Source organism: Schistocerca nitens, chromosome 1, assembly GCF_023898315.1.
Source record: "Schistocerca nitens isolate TAMUIC-IGC-003100 chromosome 1, iqSchNite1.1, whole genome shotgun sequence".
NCBI lineage: Eukaryota > Metazoa > Arthropoda > Insecta > Orthoptera > Acrididae > Schistocerca > Schistocerca nitens.
Genome location: NC_064614.1, coordinates 628,531,376 through 628,547,398, shown reverse-complemented (window position 1 = coordinate 628,547,398; position 16,023 = coordinate 628,531,376). Strand labels below are relative to the sequence as shown.

The window sequence follows — 16,023 nt, the reverse complement described above, 5'->3', positions numbered from 1 at the left end:
GCGCTGTCGCCAGCTCTCAGCTACGAAGTGGAAACGGTTTCAGGCGAAAACAACAGCCATTTATAGAGCGCATACAATTTACTCTCAGCATCGTTGTAAGAGCTCCTTTCAGGAGCCGAACTGGCAGCTTAAATAACACTTTTTAAGAAAGGGAGGTAATATACAAAAATAGAGGTTCGAATCCCAAATAACTTTCTAAATCACACAATGAAAATCACCACAGATAAGAGCAGAACCAATTGCAAGGCATGGAGTGAGTGACTACCCACGTATACTCCGCCAACTTCCCAATACGAAACACCAGACTTTTCAGCTAGCTAGGAAGTAAATCATTGAGGAAGGCCACGTGGGGTAGCCGCGCGGCTCCCCCCACCGGAGTTTCGAGTCATCCCTTGGGCATGGGTGTATATGTTGTGCTTAGCGTAAGCTATTTTCAGTTAGATTAAGTATTGTGTAAGCCTAGGGACCGATGACATCAGCTGTGTGGTCCTATAGGAACTTACCATACGTTTCCAAAATTTTCCACTGACCAAGGCGACGGCGGAACCAAACCACATTCCACAATATGGTGACGTTAAAAAAGACGCTACGGCAGTACCGCCACGTGCCCGGACACGTGACACTACGGCCAAGAAATACCAAATCCAACTGCCCGTCCGTAAGGAGAAGCACGTAGCGTCCACTTTCTTACCAGCCGTCAGTACTGGCCACAGCCCTCTCGCCATCCCGCACGCCACCTACTTGACTTGAACAGCAGGAAACCAAAGAGCTCGACTCTATCGAAAATAGAATAGACACGAGCCGCCACGGCTTAATGGTAATTAACTTTTCATAGTGGAATTTTTAACGGCACTCAAATAGTCGCCCCAAGTTAGCCTGTTGCAATGAGTAGCTTCTCAGCAGGAGCGATAGCAAGTCGAAAATATATGTCCTGCTTTGCAGCTGATACTAAGTGTTCCAAAAAGCGAAACTGTCTGCACTCGTTCTGTAGAATTAATGAATTTGCATTTCTGTTGGTGTAGCTTACGAGTACTTCCTTTTCTTTTCCTGTTTTTCCGAGCTTTAACTAATAAGCCACAATAACGTTCCTTTCAGAAGAGCTGATGATTGCAACTGAACTGAAAAAAAGTGATTCATGCTGTCTTCTGGCTTGTCGTGTGGTGAGTCGCATTGTGTATCATCTTGTTTATCGCACTGCACTTCATATCATCCCAGTGGTAACACAAGTATCGTATCAGTAGGCGTCATTCCGCGGAACCCCTTGAGTGCGAGGTCGCAAATGGCCAACGATGTTGATGGCATTCGACGCTCCACATTTTGTTTACCATGCAACAACAATATTGGTTGCTAATAGCAGCAGGGGGCGGGACTGGAGGTATCCATTGGCGATCACAGCAAACAACTACAGAGCGTAATTGAACTTCTTAGTCGACGAGTAGCTCACAGTAGTGCTACAGTGCTAGTGCTATTGATACAAAGTAGAGCAAAGGCAACTATGAACAGAGCAGACATTGCATTATATTTACAACAACAGTTGCCGAAGTTGACATTTCGTCAGGAAGGAACCTAAGGAATTTCACAGAGCGAGAAAGAAGATGTTAGCGTTTCTTCAAGATGAGACAGTGGAATGTGTGGTGTCGTATACGCTCAATTATGCGGACATTGCACATGTGGAGTACAATGATGACAATACTTGCCTAACAAGCGGAAGAGATATAGAGACAAGTGTCGAGCCATGTAGTTCATTATCTTTGTCGGACAGGGAGCCACGAATCGCGCCTCCAGAGAAATGCAGTAAAGGACAATCGTTGTTCAAGGAGCGAGTGCTAAACATAATTACATACGTGGAAGATCATCCACAGCATAGTATAGAAACAATTTTGATCAGATTTCAAATAAGTCCGCAGCAATATGACAGTAGAATGCTTAGAAAAACTACGCAAATTCAAGGGAGAACAAGGGGCACTTTTTACAAAAACTGGTGTATCCGCGTTTCTAGATGCTTGTTCCAGTTCACAAGATGTGCATGATAGTGATCTACTACGTCATGCACATCAAATTGCTCGCGACATAGATTGCAGTGATTTCAAGGGAAGCAGTGGACTGTTGCATAACTTCAAACAGTGCTACAGAATTGGAAGACGTAAGGTAACGACATTGCAAACAAAGCGTCAACTTGGCGATGCACAGCAAACTGCGGAATCGGCCCGAAAATTTGTAAGTAAGATAAATAAACTTATCCCATCGTTCATTATGGAATCTGATTCCAACTCCGACCAATAGGGATATGAAGAGGAAGTGAATATGGAAGGAACAGTGTAAATTAGAGGTACAGTACCAAGAGTTGTATAAAAGTGAGCTAATGTCAATACCTTAACGCATTCATATACAATTATGCCGACTGTTAATCTGAATAGTAAATGGACTGGAAAGTTATTTATTGTGCTGTGAGAAGTTGTAGGTGCTCTGCCCCCCCCCCCCCCCCTCCTACGATTTTTTCTCGTGCGCGTGGTCTTGCAAGGTAATACGGAATATTATTTACCTCATATCAACAGAGTGGGAAAAATGGATGTAAGAGAACTACAGCTAAGGTATGACAATGGCTTTTGGCCAGTAGCTCGTCAAAATAACTTGCTTTTGCTTGATTCCTGGTCTGTGCATAAAAATCACGTTCTTTCAGATCAAACTACCCCACTGAAAAGTGTGTGACATAGAGTTCATACCAAATGGAACAACTGGACAAAATCAGCCTCTGTATGCTTTTTTTTCCCGTAACTGTATATTATTGCACTATCTGCAGGTAGGTCTTAAAGAATAGACAGTCTCACGACAAACTCCACGACAGACTGTTCCGCATTCGGTCGCGTGTCATCACATTCCATCAGTTGTCATCATCCAGTTAGGGTCATTGGAAGCGTCCGATTCCAACCGTTTAGTTTGATCCGTGACGTGATGGTGTTGTGGTGATTGATGTCATTATGGCGTGGTGTTTTTGAGTTGGTTCGTGTTTGCAGCTGTCTTGTTATATTTGATGACGCCCTCTGGTGGTGGGTCTTGACGTGTTGAGTTTAATGTGTGGCATTGGGTTGATTTGAGTCTTGGTTATCATTGTGGTAACGAGGGTTTGAGTCTGAGTAGTCAGTGCTGTAACGTGGATTTTGATGTGTTTTCTATGTTTTCAGTGAGTTATTCTGTTTTTTCTTTTTTTTTGTTTGGCATTTTGTTAAGTCAGATTACTTAAGTGTTTGTCGTACGGAATGAAATTTAATATGTTTTAAATTTTTTTTAAGGTATGGAAATGATAGATACTTTTACCAGTTTTTCGTTATGTGCTGCTCTGGGTGACGATATTGAACAGTGGTACTAATCAGTTCTTTAGAAAATCAAAAATTATAATCTCACCACAGTTATTTAAAGGAAATACAAAGCCTGGGATCACTAGTGATTCTTTTACAATTTTAATTAACTCAAAACAGACTTTATAATAAACTTCAATTCGGACATTTGCCCTCTTACTGATGCAATATACAGATCTTCACTTTAACTGAATTACATAAACACGAATAAGAATCATATTTTGCGTCCGCAACCAAAATCATACATAATAGGCACGGTGAAATAATCAGTCATAAACAATTGTTCATGTTTAACCATACATCAAAAGACTAGGAACACTATACACTTTCAACCCAAAGTTACACAGCCACATAATACCACAATTTCATTAAAAAAACAAAGATCTTAAAGCTTAATAAAACTAAACTGCCCACATAATGGTCCACAGTGAAAGATGCTTATACTAAAAATGCAAAGTGGGTCAACCAAGGTGGCAAAACTAGCACACAGCAAAAATAACAAGTTGCACATTCATTAAAGATACACAAATGATTAACATAAGTGTTAAATAAGAATGGCTAGTAATAACTCAACCAGTAAAATGTCTTACAGAAACGTTAAATTACCAAAGTGGCCTCACTTAACTAATGGACGTAATGACTCAGTATGATTCCCAAATAGCACTTAGCTTTAGAGAACAGCGTTAAGGCCCACGGCAGTATTTGGAAGCAATAACGCTACGGCCGGCAGGCAATAGGAACGTTCACTCCCCACGGCCTGTGCACAGGCTTACCAGCAGGCGGTATATATTTATATATAGTCCGACCGGCCTCACAATGAGCGGTCCTGACAAGAATCCATAACCGCACCGACGCCACGAAACGAGCAGACTTAACAAATGGCCTGCAGCACAAATAGATTGCAATGAAAACAAGGTCAAATCACAGCCACACTGGAATATGTAATAAGCATGCCCCCAAAGTCTTATGGAGCAATACTCTAACATTACCAGTCGCCCAGTAAATTAGCACGAAACTTAAAGATCACTTCCAGATGCCTTAAGGCACTTTCAACATTAAATAACATACCAAATCCTGCCGTGACAAATGATTAAGCCATTAACTCTACGGCTGCTGGGCTGTTCACAACCGCAACCAGCCCCAAAGCGTTCAATATATCCTAAAACAAGTTAAAATTTGCATGAAAACCACTTAAAACACTCCACAGATGATGAGCCTCCATAAAATAGCCACTGTGGAACCAAGTTCAGAACCATCTCCGGCAGCTACCCATGAAACAATAAGTTTCAACAATCTTCTTAGTTAAACACAGAATAAAAGTCATACGTAACTTGGAACTTGCTAATTACGAGCTGGGAAGCTGTTCAGCGTGAGACGACGAACCCACGACAATTTTGCACGTCAAGGCGCCCAATGATCGGCACCGTACATCGGGCGCGACAAAAGACAAGGGCGGCGAGCACGGCGTAGCCCATGCACCACGGTTAGGGACGCTGGTATGTTTTCAACACAAGTTGGCTCGTTGAACGCCGATCGGAGATCCTCTCGCCACACGTTCACCCGGAAAACCGCAGGGGGGGAGGGGGAGCAGTCAAATATAGCAAGATAAACGAATATCGATATCAGCGATGCAAGTATAACACCCTACCGCCAGTCGCCACGGCTCAGATATGTTGTCCATAACAGTATTTCTGCAGCTTGCTGGACTAACACTAGAATAGGTGTCATGCCTGTGGGCAGTGCATGAAGTTGACAACAGTTCCGGCGTCTCGGACCGGCGACCTAAATGTGGCGCTGTCGGCGCGACAGTATCTTGGCGTTCGATACGGCACGGCGTGGTATCTGGTTCAAGAAACCTAAGTGGGACATAAGGGAAACTGTGCTGCTTACGTATTACTTTTGATGCAGGTTCTCCTTAAGCTTCTGTGCACATGAGACTGGTGTGAGTGTTAGGACTGTTTCTGACTGGTTTTATTTTTATCCTGAGATGTGTTCACAGTACGAGAATTTTGGAGGAAAATTGAGGGACCGGGGGTTGTTGTTGAAACTAATGAGTCGCAGTCTGGTAAGAGGAAGTACGAGAGGGACTGTTCTCGGTTTGGTTTGTGGGTGGGGAGGGCTGTTATTTCGGCAGGAGGGGGGGGGGGGATTTCTGATTGTGTTTTTGAGTTTTTTCGTAGTAAGAAAGAATTAGTGGGGCTCATTGGGGAATATATTGAGGAGCGTAGCACTTTCGTGTCAGACACATTTTCGTCGAGTAGGGGTGGGAAAGAGGTTGGTTGGTTGGTTGGTTGGTTTTTGGGAAGGAGACCAGACAGCGTGGTCATCGGTCTCATCGGATTAGGGAAGGATGGGGAAGGAAGTCAGCCGTGCCCTTTCAGAGGAACCATCCCGGCATTTGCCTGGAGTGATTTAGGGAAATCACGGAAAACCTAAATCAGGATGGCCGGACGCGGGATTGAACCGTCGTCCTCCCGAATGCGAGTCCAGTGTCTAACCACTGCGCCACCTCGCTCGGTGAGAAAGAGGGTTTATGAACATTTAGCAGTTAACCATAGCATTCGGTTTAAGGATTACGACAATGATGCTTTCTCTAATACCATAAAGGTATTTTGGGGTAATTAAACCAGTTATTATGAGGGTAAAGAGGTGCTCTTCCAATGGGCAATCTCATTTGGATGAGTATTCCTGGCGGAAGAACGCCCCTGTGAATTTATGTTTTCTTTGTGTTTTTCTGAGGGCCGTGGTGGGACGTATAGGCCGGTTTCTTTTTATAAAGTAACTGATTTCTGTTTTCCTTTGTTCCTTGTTCTTTGTTGGTTTTGTTTTTGGGAGTTGTGTCGAATGGGTTGAGGTTGGTTTATAGGTGGAAGGTTGTGGGTGTTCTGGAGAATTTGTTTTATGTATGTGTGTGTGTGTGTGTGTGTGTGGTGGCCAACCTAGATGATGTTGTAGGAGGCTTTTGTTGGTAAGTAACTTTTGTTTTGGTTGTATTCTATAGTAAATGTGATCTTTTGCCTGTTCTATACTTGCGGTGTTACGGTTTTTTTTAACTGATCAGGTGAATGAGGCTTTTCGGTTTTTAAATTGTTGGAGTTTTAGTTTTGGTGGTGTTTTATGAGTTATGTAAGTGTGTGAAGTTTGTGGTTGTAATTTCTTTATATGTGGTTTGCTAGTAGGTATCAAGAGCTGCGTTTGAGTTATACCTGTGTAGGTAAATAGATATGTCCGAATCCACTTTTTGGAACTGTAGTTATTAGTTTTTTGGAATCGTGGGCTTCGTTTTAGCTACCTAGGTCGAGTGAAGAGTACGATACCTGTGGGTTTTGTGGCTGTAGCGTTATGTCGTAAGTTGAGGTTTTTTCTATAATACTTGTTTTTGCATGGTACGGTGGTTTGTGTTGTTACAAATTTAGCTTGTCCCAGCCCTAAACCCCATATTTTCCGCCGTTTTTCCGTCAATTCCATTTTATAGATGTAGCGAGACGTTCTTGTGTCGTTTTTGCTAGCGTTCGTTGTCACATGTATGTAGTGACAACATTGCCGCCGTTTTGTAAATGCTGCAAGTAGGGGTTTCCGCCATATTGAAGACGCCACGGGTCAAAGCAGACGGGTGGAATCAGACGCTTCGCTGATGCCCCACTTTACACTAATATCTTTCTGTATGCTTTCGTTAAGAGTGGTTACCTAGCTGAACGTCCTGCACGGTTTGTAACTGCCAAGGAGTTCAACTTCGATATTGATGGTGCGAACCTTTGTGATAACTGGGGCGCGTCATTTTTCATTCTGTGTTGATGGTGGAAGTTAATGGTTTGCTCTGAACATTTCTTGAATGTCGCCGATGTCCCGTTTGTGAAATTAATACATACATCCCATAGAAGGTTGATCTCTGTAGCTCCCGGACGCTCATGTTCTGTCGTACTCCTGATGCACAAGGTGAATTACGAGAGCTAATATTTTTCCTGTCATAATTGTTAGCAAAACCGTTTCAAATAAGCCTCATTACAGATTGAACTTGTGACGTCGCACTGAAGGGATTCCTTGTAAGTGTTACAAACCTCGTACGTTTACCCGTCTGCTGCAGCTCGTGGCCTAGTGGCTAGCGTTGCTGCCTCTGGAACACAGGTGTCCCGGTTTCGATTCCCAGTAGGATCGGGGTTTTCCCCACACGGGAACGGGGGGTTGGTGTTTTCCTCATCATTTCATCGTCGTTCGGGGAAAAGTGCCGCGATTGGACAGTGAGAAGATTGGGAATTGGTACGGGCGTGTATAAATGGGCAATTAAGGTCTCCACAAACCAAATATCTAAATCTACATCTACATGGATACTCTGCAAATCACATTCAAGTGCCTGGCAGAGGGTTAATGGAATCACCTTCACAATTCTGTATTATTCCAATCTCGTATAGCGCGCGGAAATAATGAACACGTATATCATTCCGTACGTACGAGCTCTTATTTCCCTTATTTTATCGTGGTGATCGTTCCTCCCTCTGTAGGTCGGTGTCAAGAAAGTATTTTCGTATTCGGAGGAGAATGTCGGTGACTGGAATTTCGTGAGAAGATTCCGTCACAACGAAAAACGCCTTTCATTTAATGATTTCCAGTCCAAATCTTGTATCATTTCTGTGACACTCTCTCCCATATTTCGCGATAATACAAAACGTGCTGCCTTTCTTTGAACTTTTTCGATGCACTCCGTCAGTCGTACCTGGTAAGGATCCCACACCGCGCAGCAGTATTCTAAAAGAGGACGGACAAGCGTAGTGTAGGCCGTCTCCTTAGTAGGTCTGTTACATTTTCTAAGTGTCCTGCCAATAAAACGTAGTCTTTGGTTAGCCTTCCCCACAACATTTTCTGTGTGTTCCTTCCAATTTAAGTTGTTCGTAATTGTAATACCTAGGTATTTAGTTGAATTTACGGCTTTTGGATTAGACTGATTTATCATGTAACCGAGGTTTAAAAAATGGTTCAAATGGCTCTGAGCACTATCGGACTTAACATCTGTGGTCATCAGTCCCGAAGAACTCAGAACTACTTAAACCTAACTTTTACCTAATGACATCACACACATCCATGCCCGAGGCAGGATTCGAACCTGCGACCGTAGCAGTCGCGCGGTTCCGGACTGAGCGCCTAGAACCGCTAGACCACCACGGTCGGCCTAACCGAGGCCTAACCGAGGTTCCTTTTAGCACTCATGTGGATGACCTCACACTTTTCGTTATTTAGGGTCAAGTGCCACTTTTCGCACCATTCAGATATCTTTTCTAAATCGTTTTGCATTTTGTTTCGATCTTCTGATGACTTTATTAGTCGATTAACGACAGCCTCATCTGTAAAGAACCGAAGACGGCTGATCAAATTGCCTCCAAATTCGCTTATATACATAAGGAACAGCAAAGGGCCTGTAACACTACCTTGAGGAACGCCATAAATCACTTCTTTTTTACTCGATGACTTTCCGTCAATTACTACCAACTATGACCTCTCTGACAGGAAATCACAAATCTAGTCACATAACTGAGACGATATTCTATAAGCAGGCAATTTCAGTACGAGCTGCTTGTGTGGTACAGTGTCAAAAGCCTTCCGGAAATCCAGAAATACGGAATCGATCTGAAATCCCTTGTCAATAGCACTCAACACTTCATGTGAATAAAGAGCTAATTGTGTTTCACAGGAACGATGTTTTCTAAACCCATGTTAACTGTGTGTCAATAGACCGTTTCCGTCGAGGTAATTCATTACGTTCGAACACAATATGTGTTCCAAAATCCTGCTGCATATCGACGTTAACGGTATGGGCCTGTAATTTAGTGGATTACTCCTACTACCTTTCTTGAATATTGGTGTACTGGCCGGAGAGGCCGAACGGTTCTAGGCGCTACAGTCTGGAACGCAGGTTCGAATCCTGCCTCGGGCATGGATGTGTGTGGTGTCCTTAGGTTAGTTAGGTTTAAGTAGTTCTAAGTCTAGGGGACTGATGACCTCAGATGTTAAGTCCCATGGTGCTCAGAGCCTTTTTTTTTTTTTTTTTTTTTAATATTGGTGTGACCTGTACAACTTTCCATTCTTTGGGTACGGATGTTTCGTCGAGTGAACGGTTGTATATGATTGTGAAGTATGGAGCTAATGCATCAGCATTCTCCGAAAGGACTTGCTTTTATTGAGAGATTTGAGTTGCTTCACTACTCCGAAGGATATTTACTTCTGGTTACCCGTGTTGGCAACTGTTCTCGATTCGAATTCTGGAATATTTTCTTCGTCTTGTTTTGTGAAGGCATTTCGGAAGGCTGCGTTTAGTAACTCTGCTTTTGCAGCACTGTCTTCGATAGTATCTCCATTGCTATCGCGCAGAGAAGGAAGGCATTGATTGTTTCTTGCCACTAACATATTTCGTCATCGTCGTCTGCTGTTAACCCGTAACAAGTACTCCCTGTAGTCTTCATTTTAATTTATAACACGTGACGACTTGGTGAAAGCGGCGCCGGCGCTGTTGCAGGGCGTGTGCGGCTGCAGCGCGGCGGCGCCCGCCTACCTGGGCCCGTCGCTGGCGGGCACGTGCGGGCCGGGCGCGTTCGCGCTCTTCATGGGCCTGCTGGACGGCTTCCTGCGGCGCCAGTGCGACATCGCCGACCCGTGCGGCCGCGTGCGCGAGCCCGATCCGCTGGCGCTGCGCGTCGGCGCGCGCTACGACTTCGTCGTCGTGGGCGGCGGCAGCGCGGGCTCCGCCGTCGCCGCCAGGCTCTCCGAGGTGAGGCGACCGAGCAGTCGGAGGCAGAGGAACTCAAGTTCTAAGCATTTCGGGGCTCTGTCTTATCTTTAACAAAAGGGAAAATGTTGTGCTGAATATTTCAAACAATATTCGTTTTATAAATTTAATGACGGCCACGTAAACAAACTTGTTAATTCAAACAATGTTGGAAGGCTAAAAAATTTTGGTAAATGAGGCGAAATCACTAAGTGAATTCCACAGGATTCAGTTTTGGGTCCATTTCTATTCCTTCCACTGGGTGCTCTAAAATTCTCCTTACAAACTTCTAGAAGTGAGTAGATAATATGATGAATTGAATCCGTACTACATCCGTTGGGAAACATGATGATAATACGACCACTTTTACAAAAAATAGTTATTTGGCATTATCCAGTATATCACTTGTTTTACAGTTCCACTGATTAATGTCCAAAGAAACTAAAAAGAAACTTAATCAGTTTTCAGATACACTGTTGTTAACCTTTTAACTTAAACCGTTTTTGTACTTTTAAAAGGAGGACAGCGTTCGGATCCACTACAAGCAAGGTTCCTTATGACGACAACGAAGTTCGGTTTACGCATTGTACCTACGAGAGATGTTGTGGTATACTTGTTTTATCACACTTGCTGTCTGTGCAATCTGTCATGCAGCGACGACAGTTCGTGCCACCAATTCTTTCTCTGTCTCTGCAAGAGTCTCATAAACGAACTCTTCACTCGACCCCATAAGAAGTAGTTCAATGGTGTGTAATCCGATGATCGCGGACGCCTTACGATTAGACAGCTTCGAACAATCTATCTGTGTCCGAATCGCTAGTCCAGATGTTCCCGAACGTGGCGTGAAAAGTGAGCGGATGCACCTACAGCGTGAACCAAAGGCCTTGACGGACGTTCAGTGGCACAACATCCAACAACACTTGCTGTAGGAAAGTCAAATTGATGCGACCCGTGAGCTGGGGTAGAAGCATGTATGGTCCAATCAAATGTCCATCCACACTGATACCAAATCTCTGTTGGAATCCCTGGACATTCGTCGCATATGTGCTTTCGTCTTCGCAGACAAGGCGGTTTCGAGAGTTGAGAACACAAATCTTAGCAAATTTTCGTTCATCTGTGAAGAGAATGCGTCGTGGAAATACTAGGGGTTTCTTGATGAAACGGCTCAGAAACTGCGTACAGAAATCAACGCGTGGAGCAAAATCGGCTGGTATTTGTGACTGTATCCTCTGGTGGTGCGAAAGTAGTTGTTGGTCGTATCAGACAGCGCCGGGAGCAACATCCACTGCACGCACAATTGCTCACGTCCTCACTGATGGGTTCCCTTCAACGTGATGCATTATGGCCTCCCCCACTTTGGGTGTGTCGCACCTACTTGGAGTCAGCCCGCTGACGGTGGCTACCCGTTTTTCGAAGCCGATGCATAATGTTGGCGAAAATGGTATGCGATGGAGTCGGACGTCGTTGGTAACGATGTCGATAAAGTTGACGAGCAGCCGTGCCATTACCGTGACCTTCACCATACAGGAGGGTTATGTTGGTGTATTCTCCAAAAGTATACTCAACCAAGTTGCTCTAACACTCACAAACACGTAAATGAGGCTCGAACCAGGTCATAGAGGTAGAACAGACTCAAATGATATCAGCCGATGCGACGTAAGAACTTCGACCCGCCCTTCCCCCTGATGGCTACAACGTTGGTTATCTACCTAGCAAACATGTTTTCGAACGGCCGTAGCACAGAATCGGTGCGTTTCGGGACATATATTCCGGTTCAAAATAAAGTCAATTCAGTCCACTCTACAAGTCCTAGAACTTTGTAAGGGAAGTTACAGAGCACCCTGTATAAAATTGATGTACGCAGGATGAACAAAAATTCGCGCAATCGAACTTCGCACCGCGATTCCTCATTTATTAGCAATACAAAAGTGTCTCTTTCAAATTCCCTCTTTCGTATATTTCCGGCAGTAAATGAACGTTAAAGATTGGAAATCTGGCAGTATTGTAATCACACGTACGGTAACTACCTCTGTCGGCATATAGGCGTCGTCCAGTGCATTTGGTACAGTGAACAGCGTTTTGGATTGCATGCAGGAGGTTAAGGGCTCGATTCTGGATCAAGGCATATTTGTTTTTATTTACCAAATTCATTCTGCCGTGTAATACTCAAGTATACACAGTTTCTTATGCCAGACGACATTTACATAGTTCAGCGTTTTCTAATGGGGAACATAACAAAAACACAGTAGACAAATCAGAAATAGACGGTTGAAGCAAATGACATGTCATAGGACAGAATATCTACAAAGACAATTTAAATTTAGAGGTGCTAAACGTAACTGCACAGTTAAATAACTCAACATCTACCAGATATTTATACAACATGCAGTACGTCTTCTTAGAGGTAACAAATTAGCAACCAGTGACAATAGTAATTTCAATATTAATGTCCGTATGACATTTAGATTGATGAAATGTATGATGAGATAAAAGAAATTATTCAGATAGTGAAGGGAGACGAAAATTTAATAGTTGTGGGTGACTGGAATACGATAGTAGGAAAAGGAAGAGAAGGAAACGTAGTAGGTGAATATGAAATGGGGGTCAGAAAAGAAAGAGGAAGCCGCCTGGTAGAATTTTGCACAGAGCATAACTTAATCATAGCTAACACTTGGTTCAAGAATCATAAAAGAAGGTTGTATACATGGAAGAGGCCTGGAGATACTCGAAGATTTCAGACAGATTATATAATGGTGAGACAGAAATTTAGGAACCAGGTTTTAAATTGTATGACATTTCCAGGGTCAGATGTGGACTCTGCCCCCCATGAACCATGGACCTTGCCGTTGTTCGGGAGGCTTGCGTGCCTCAGCGATACAGATGGCCGTACCGTAGGTGCAACCACAACGGAGGGGTATCTGTTGAGAGGCCAGACAAACATGTGGTTCCTGAAGAGGGGCAGCAACCTTTTCAGTAGTTGCAGGGGCAACAGTCTGGATGATTGACTGATCTGGCCTTGTAACATTAACCAAAACGGCCTTGCTGTGCTGGTACTGCGAACGGCTGTAAGCAAGGGGAAACTATAGCCGTATTTTTTCCCGAGGACATGCAGCTTTACTGTATGATTAAATGATGATGGCGTCCTCTTGGGTAAAATATTCGGGAGGTAAAATAGTCCCCCATTCGGATCTCGGGAGGGGGGGGGGGGGGACTACTCAGGAGGACGTCGTTATCAGGAGAAAGAAAACTGGCGTTCTACGGATCGGAGCTTGGAATGTCAGATCCCTTAATCGGGCAGGTAGGTTAGAAAATTTAAAAAGGGGAATGGATAGGTTAAAGTTAGATATAGTGGGAATTAGTGAAGGTCGGTGGCAGGAGGAACAAGACTTTTGGTCAGGTGAATACAGGGTTATAAATACAAAATCAAATAGGGGTAATGCAGGAGTAGGTTTAATAATAAATAAAAAAATAGGAGTCCGGGTTAGCTACTACAAACAGCATAGTGAACGCATTATTGTGGCCAAGATAGACACGAAGCCCACGCCCACTACAGTAGTACAAGTTTATATGCCAACTAGCTCTGCAGATGATGAAGAAATAGATGAAATGTATGACGAGATAAAAGAAATTATTCAGGTAGTGAAGGGAGACGAAAATTTAATAGTCATGGGTGACTGGAATTCGTCAGTAGGAAAAGGGAGAGAAGGAAACATAGTAGGTGAATATGGATTGGGGGGAAGAAATGAAAGAGGAAGCCGCCTTGTAGAATTTTGCACAGAGCATAACTTAATCATAGCTAACACTTGGTTCAAGAATCATAAAAGAAGGTTGTATACCTGGAAGAATCCTGGAGATACTAAAAGGTATCAGATAGATTATATAATGGTAAGACAGAGATTTAGGAACCAGGTTTTAAATTGTAAGACATTTCCAGGGGCAGATGTGGATTCTGACTACAATCTATTGGTTATGAACTGCAGATTGAAACTGAAGAAACTGCAAAAAGGTGGGAATTTAAGGAGATGGGACCTGGATAAACTGAAAGTACCAGAGGTTGTAGAGAGTTTCAGTGAGAGCATAAGGGAACAATTGACAGGAATGGGGGAAAGAAATACAGTAGAAGAAGAATGGGTAGCTCTGAGGGATGAAGTAGTGAAGGCAGCAGACGATCAAGTAGGTAAAAAGACGAGGGCTAATAGAAATCCTTGGGTAACAGAAGACATATTGAATTTAATTGATGACAGGAGAAAATATAAAAATGCAGTAAATGAAGCAGGCAAAAAGGAATACAAACGTCTCAAAAATGAGATCGACAAGAAGTGCAAAATGGCTAAGCAGGGATGGCTAGAGGACAAATGTAAGGATGTAGAGGCTTGTCTCACTAGGGGTAAGATAGATACTGCCTACAGGAAAATTAAAGAGACCTTTGGAGAGAAGAGAACCACTTGTATGAATATCAAGAGCTCAGATGGCAACCCAGTTCTAAGCAAAGAAAGGAAGGCAGAAAGGTGGAAGGAGTATATAGAGGGTTTATACAAGGGCAATGTACTTGAGGATAATATTATGGAAATGGAAGAGGATGTAGATGAAGACGAAATGGGAGATACGATACTGCGTGAAGAGTTTGACAGAGCATTGAAAGACCTGAGTCGAAACAAGGCCCCGGGAGTAGACAACATTCCATTAGAACTACTGATAGCCTTGGGAGAGCCAGTCATGACAAAACTCTACCATCTGGTGAGCAAGATGTATGAGACAGGCGAAATACTCTCAGACTTCAAGAAGAATATAATAATTCCAATCCCAAAGAAAGCAGGTGTTGACAGATGTGAAAATTACCGAACTATCAGTTTAATAAGTCACAGCTGCAAAATACTAACGCCAATTCTTTACAGACGAATGGAAAAACTGGTAGAAGCGGACCTCGGGGAAGATCAGTTTGGATTCCGTAGAAATGTTGGAACACGTGAGGCAATACTAACCTTACGACTTATCTTAGAAGAAAGATTAAGAAAAGGCAAACCTACGTTTCTAGCATTTGTAGACTTAGAGAAAGCTTTTGACAATGTTAACTGGAATACTCTCTTTCAAATTCTGAAGGTGGCAGGGGTAAAATATAGGGAGCGAAAGGCTATTTACAATTTGTACAGAAACCAGATGGCAGTTATAAGAGTCGAGGGGCATGAAAGGGAAGCAGTGGTTGGGAAAGGAGTGAGACAGGGTTGTAGCCTCTCCCCGATGTTATTCAATCTGTATATTGAGCAAGCAGTAAAGGAAACAAAAGAAAAATTCGGAGTAGGTATAAAAATTCATGGAGAAGAAGTAAAAACTTTGAGGTTCGCCGATGACATTGTAATTCTGTCAGAGACAGCAAAGGACTTGGAAGAGCTGTTGAACGGAATGGACAGTGTCTTGAAAGGAGGATATAAGATGAACATCAACAAAAGCAAAACGAGGATAATGGAATGTAGTCAAATTAAATCGGGTGATGCTGAGGGAATTAGATTAGGAAATGAGACACTTAAGGCAGTAAAGGAGTTTTGCTATTTAGGGAGTAAAATAACTGATGATGGTCGAAGTAGAGAGGATATAAAATGTAGACTGGCAATGGCAAGGAAATCGTTTCTGAAGAAGAAAAATTTGTTAACATCGAGTATAGATTTAAGTGTCAGGAAGGCGTTTCTGAAAGTATTTATATGGAGTGTAAACATGTATGGAAGTGAAACATAGACGATAAACAGTTTGGACAAGAAGAGAATAGAAGCTTTCGAAATGTGGTGCTACAGAAGAATGCTGAAGATAAGGTGGGTAGATCACGTAACTAATGAGGAGGTATTGAATAGGATTGGGGAGAAGAGAAGTTTGTGGCACAACTTGACTAGAAGAAGGGATCGGTTGGTAGGACATGTTTTG

The 16,023-nt window shown here is 43.2% G+C and overlaps 1 protein-coding gene across 1 annotated transcript in view; it reads left to right on the top strand.

Annotated features, from left to right (window-relative positions):
• LOC126236645 (glucose dehydrogenase [FAD, quinone]-like) overlaps positions 1-16,023 on the top strand; it is a 209,150-nt gene that overhangs the window by 43,375 nt on the left and 149,752 nt on the right. The window contains exon 2 of the mRNA XM_049946108.1: positions 9,862-10,113. Coding sequence (XP_049802065.1) covers positions 9,862-10,113 — 252 coding nt within the window. The remainder of the gene's footprint in view (positions 1-9,861; positions 10,114-16,023) is intronic.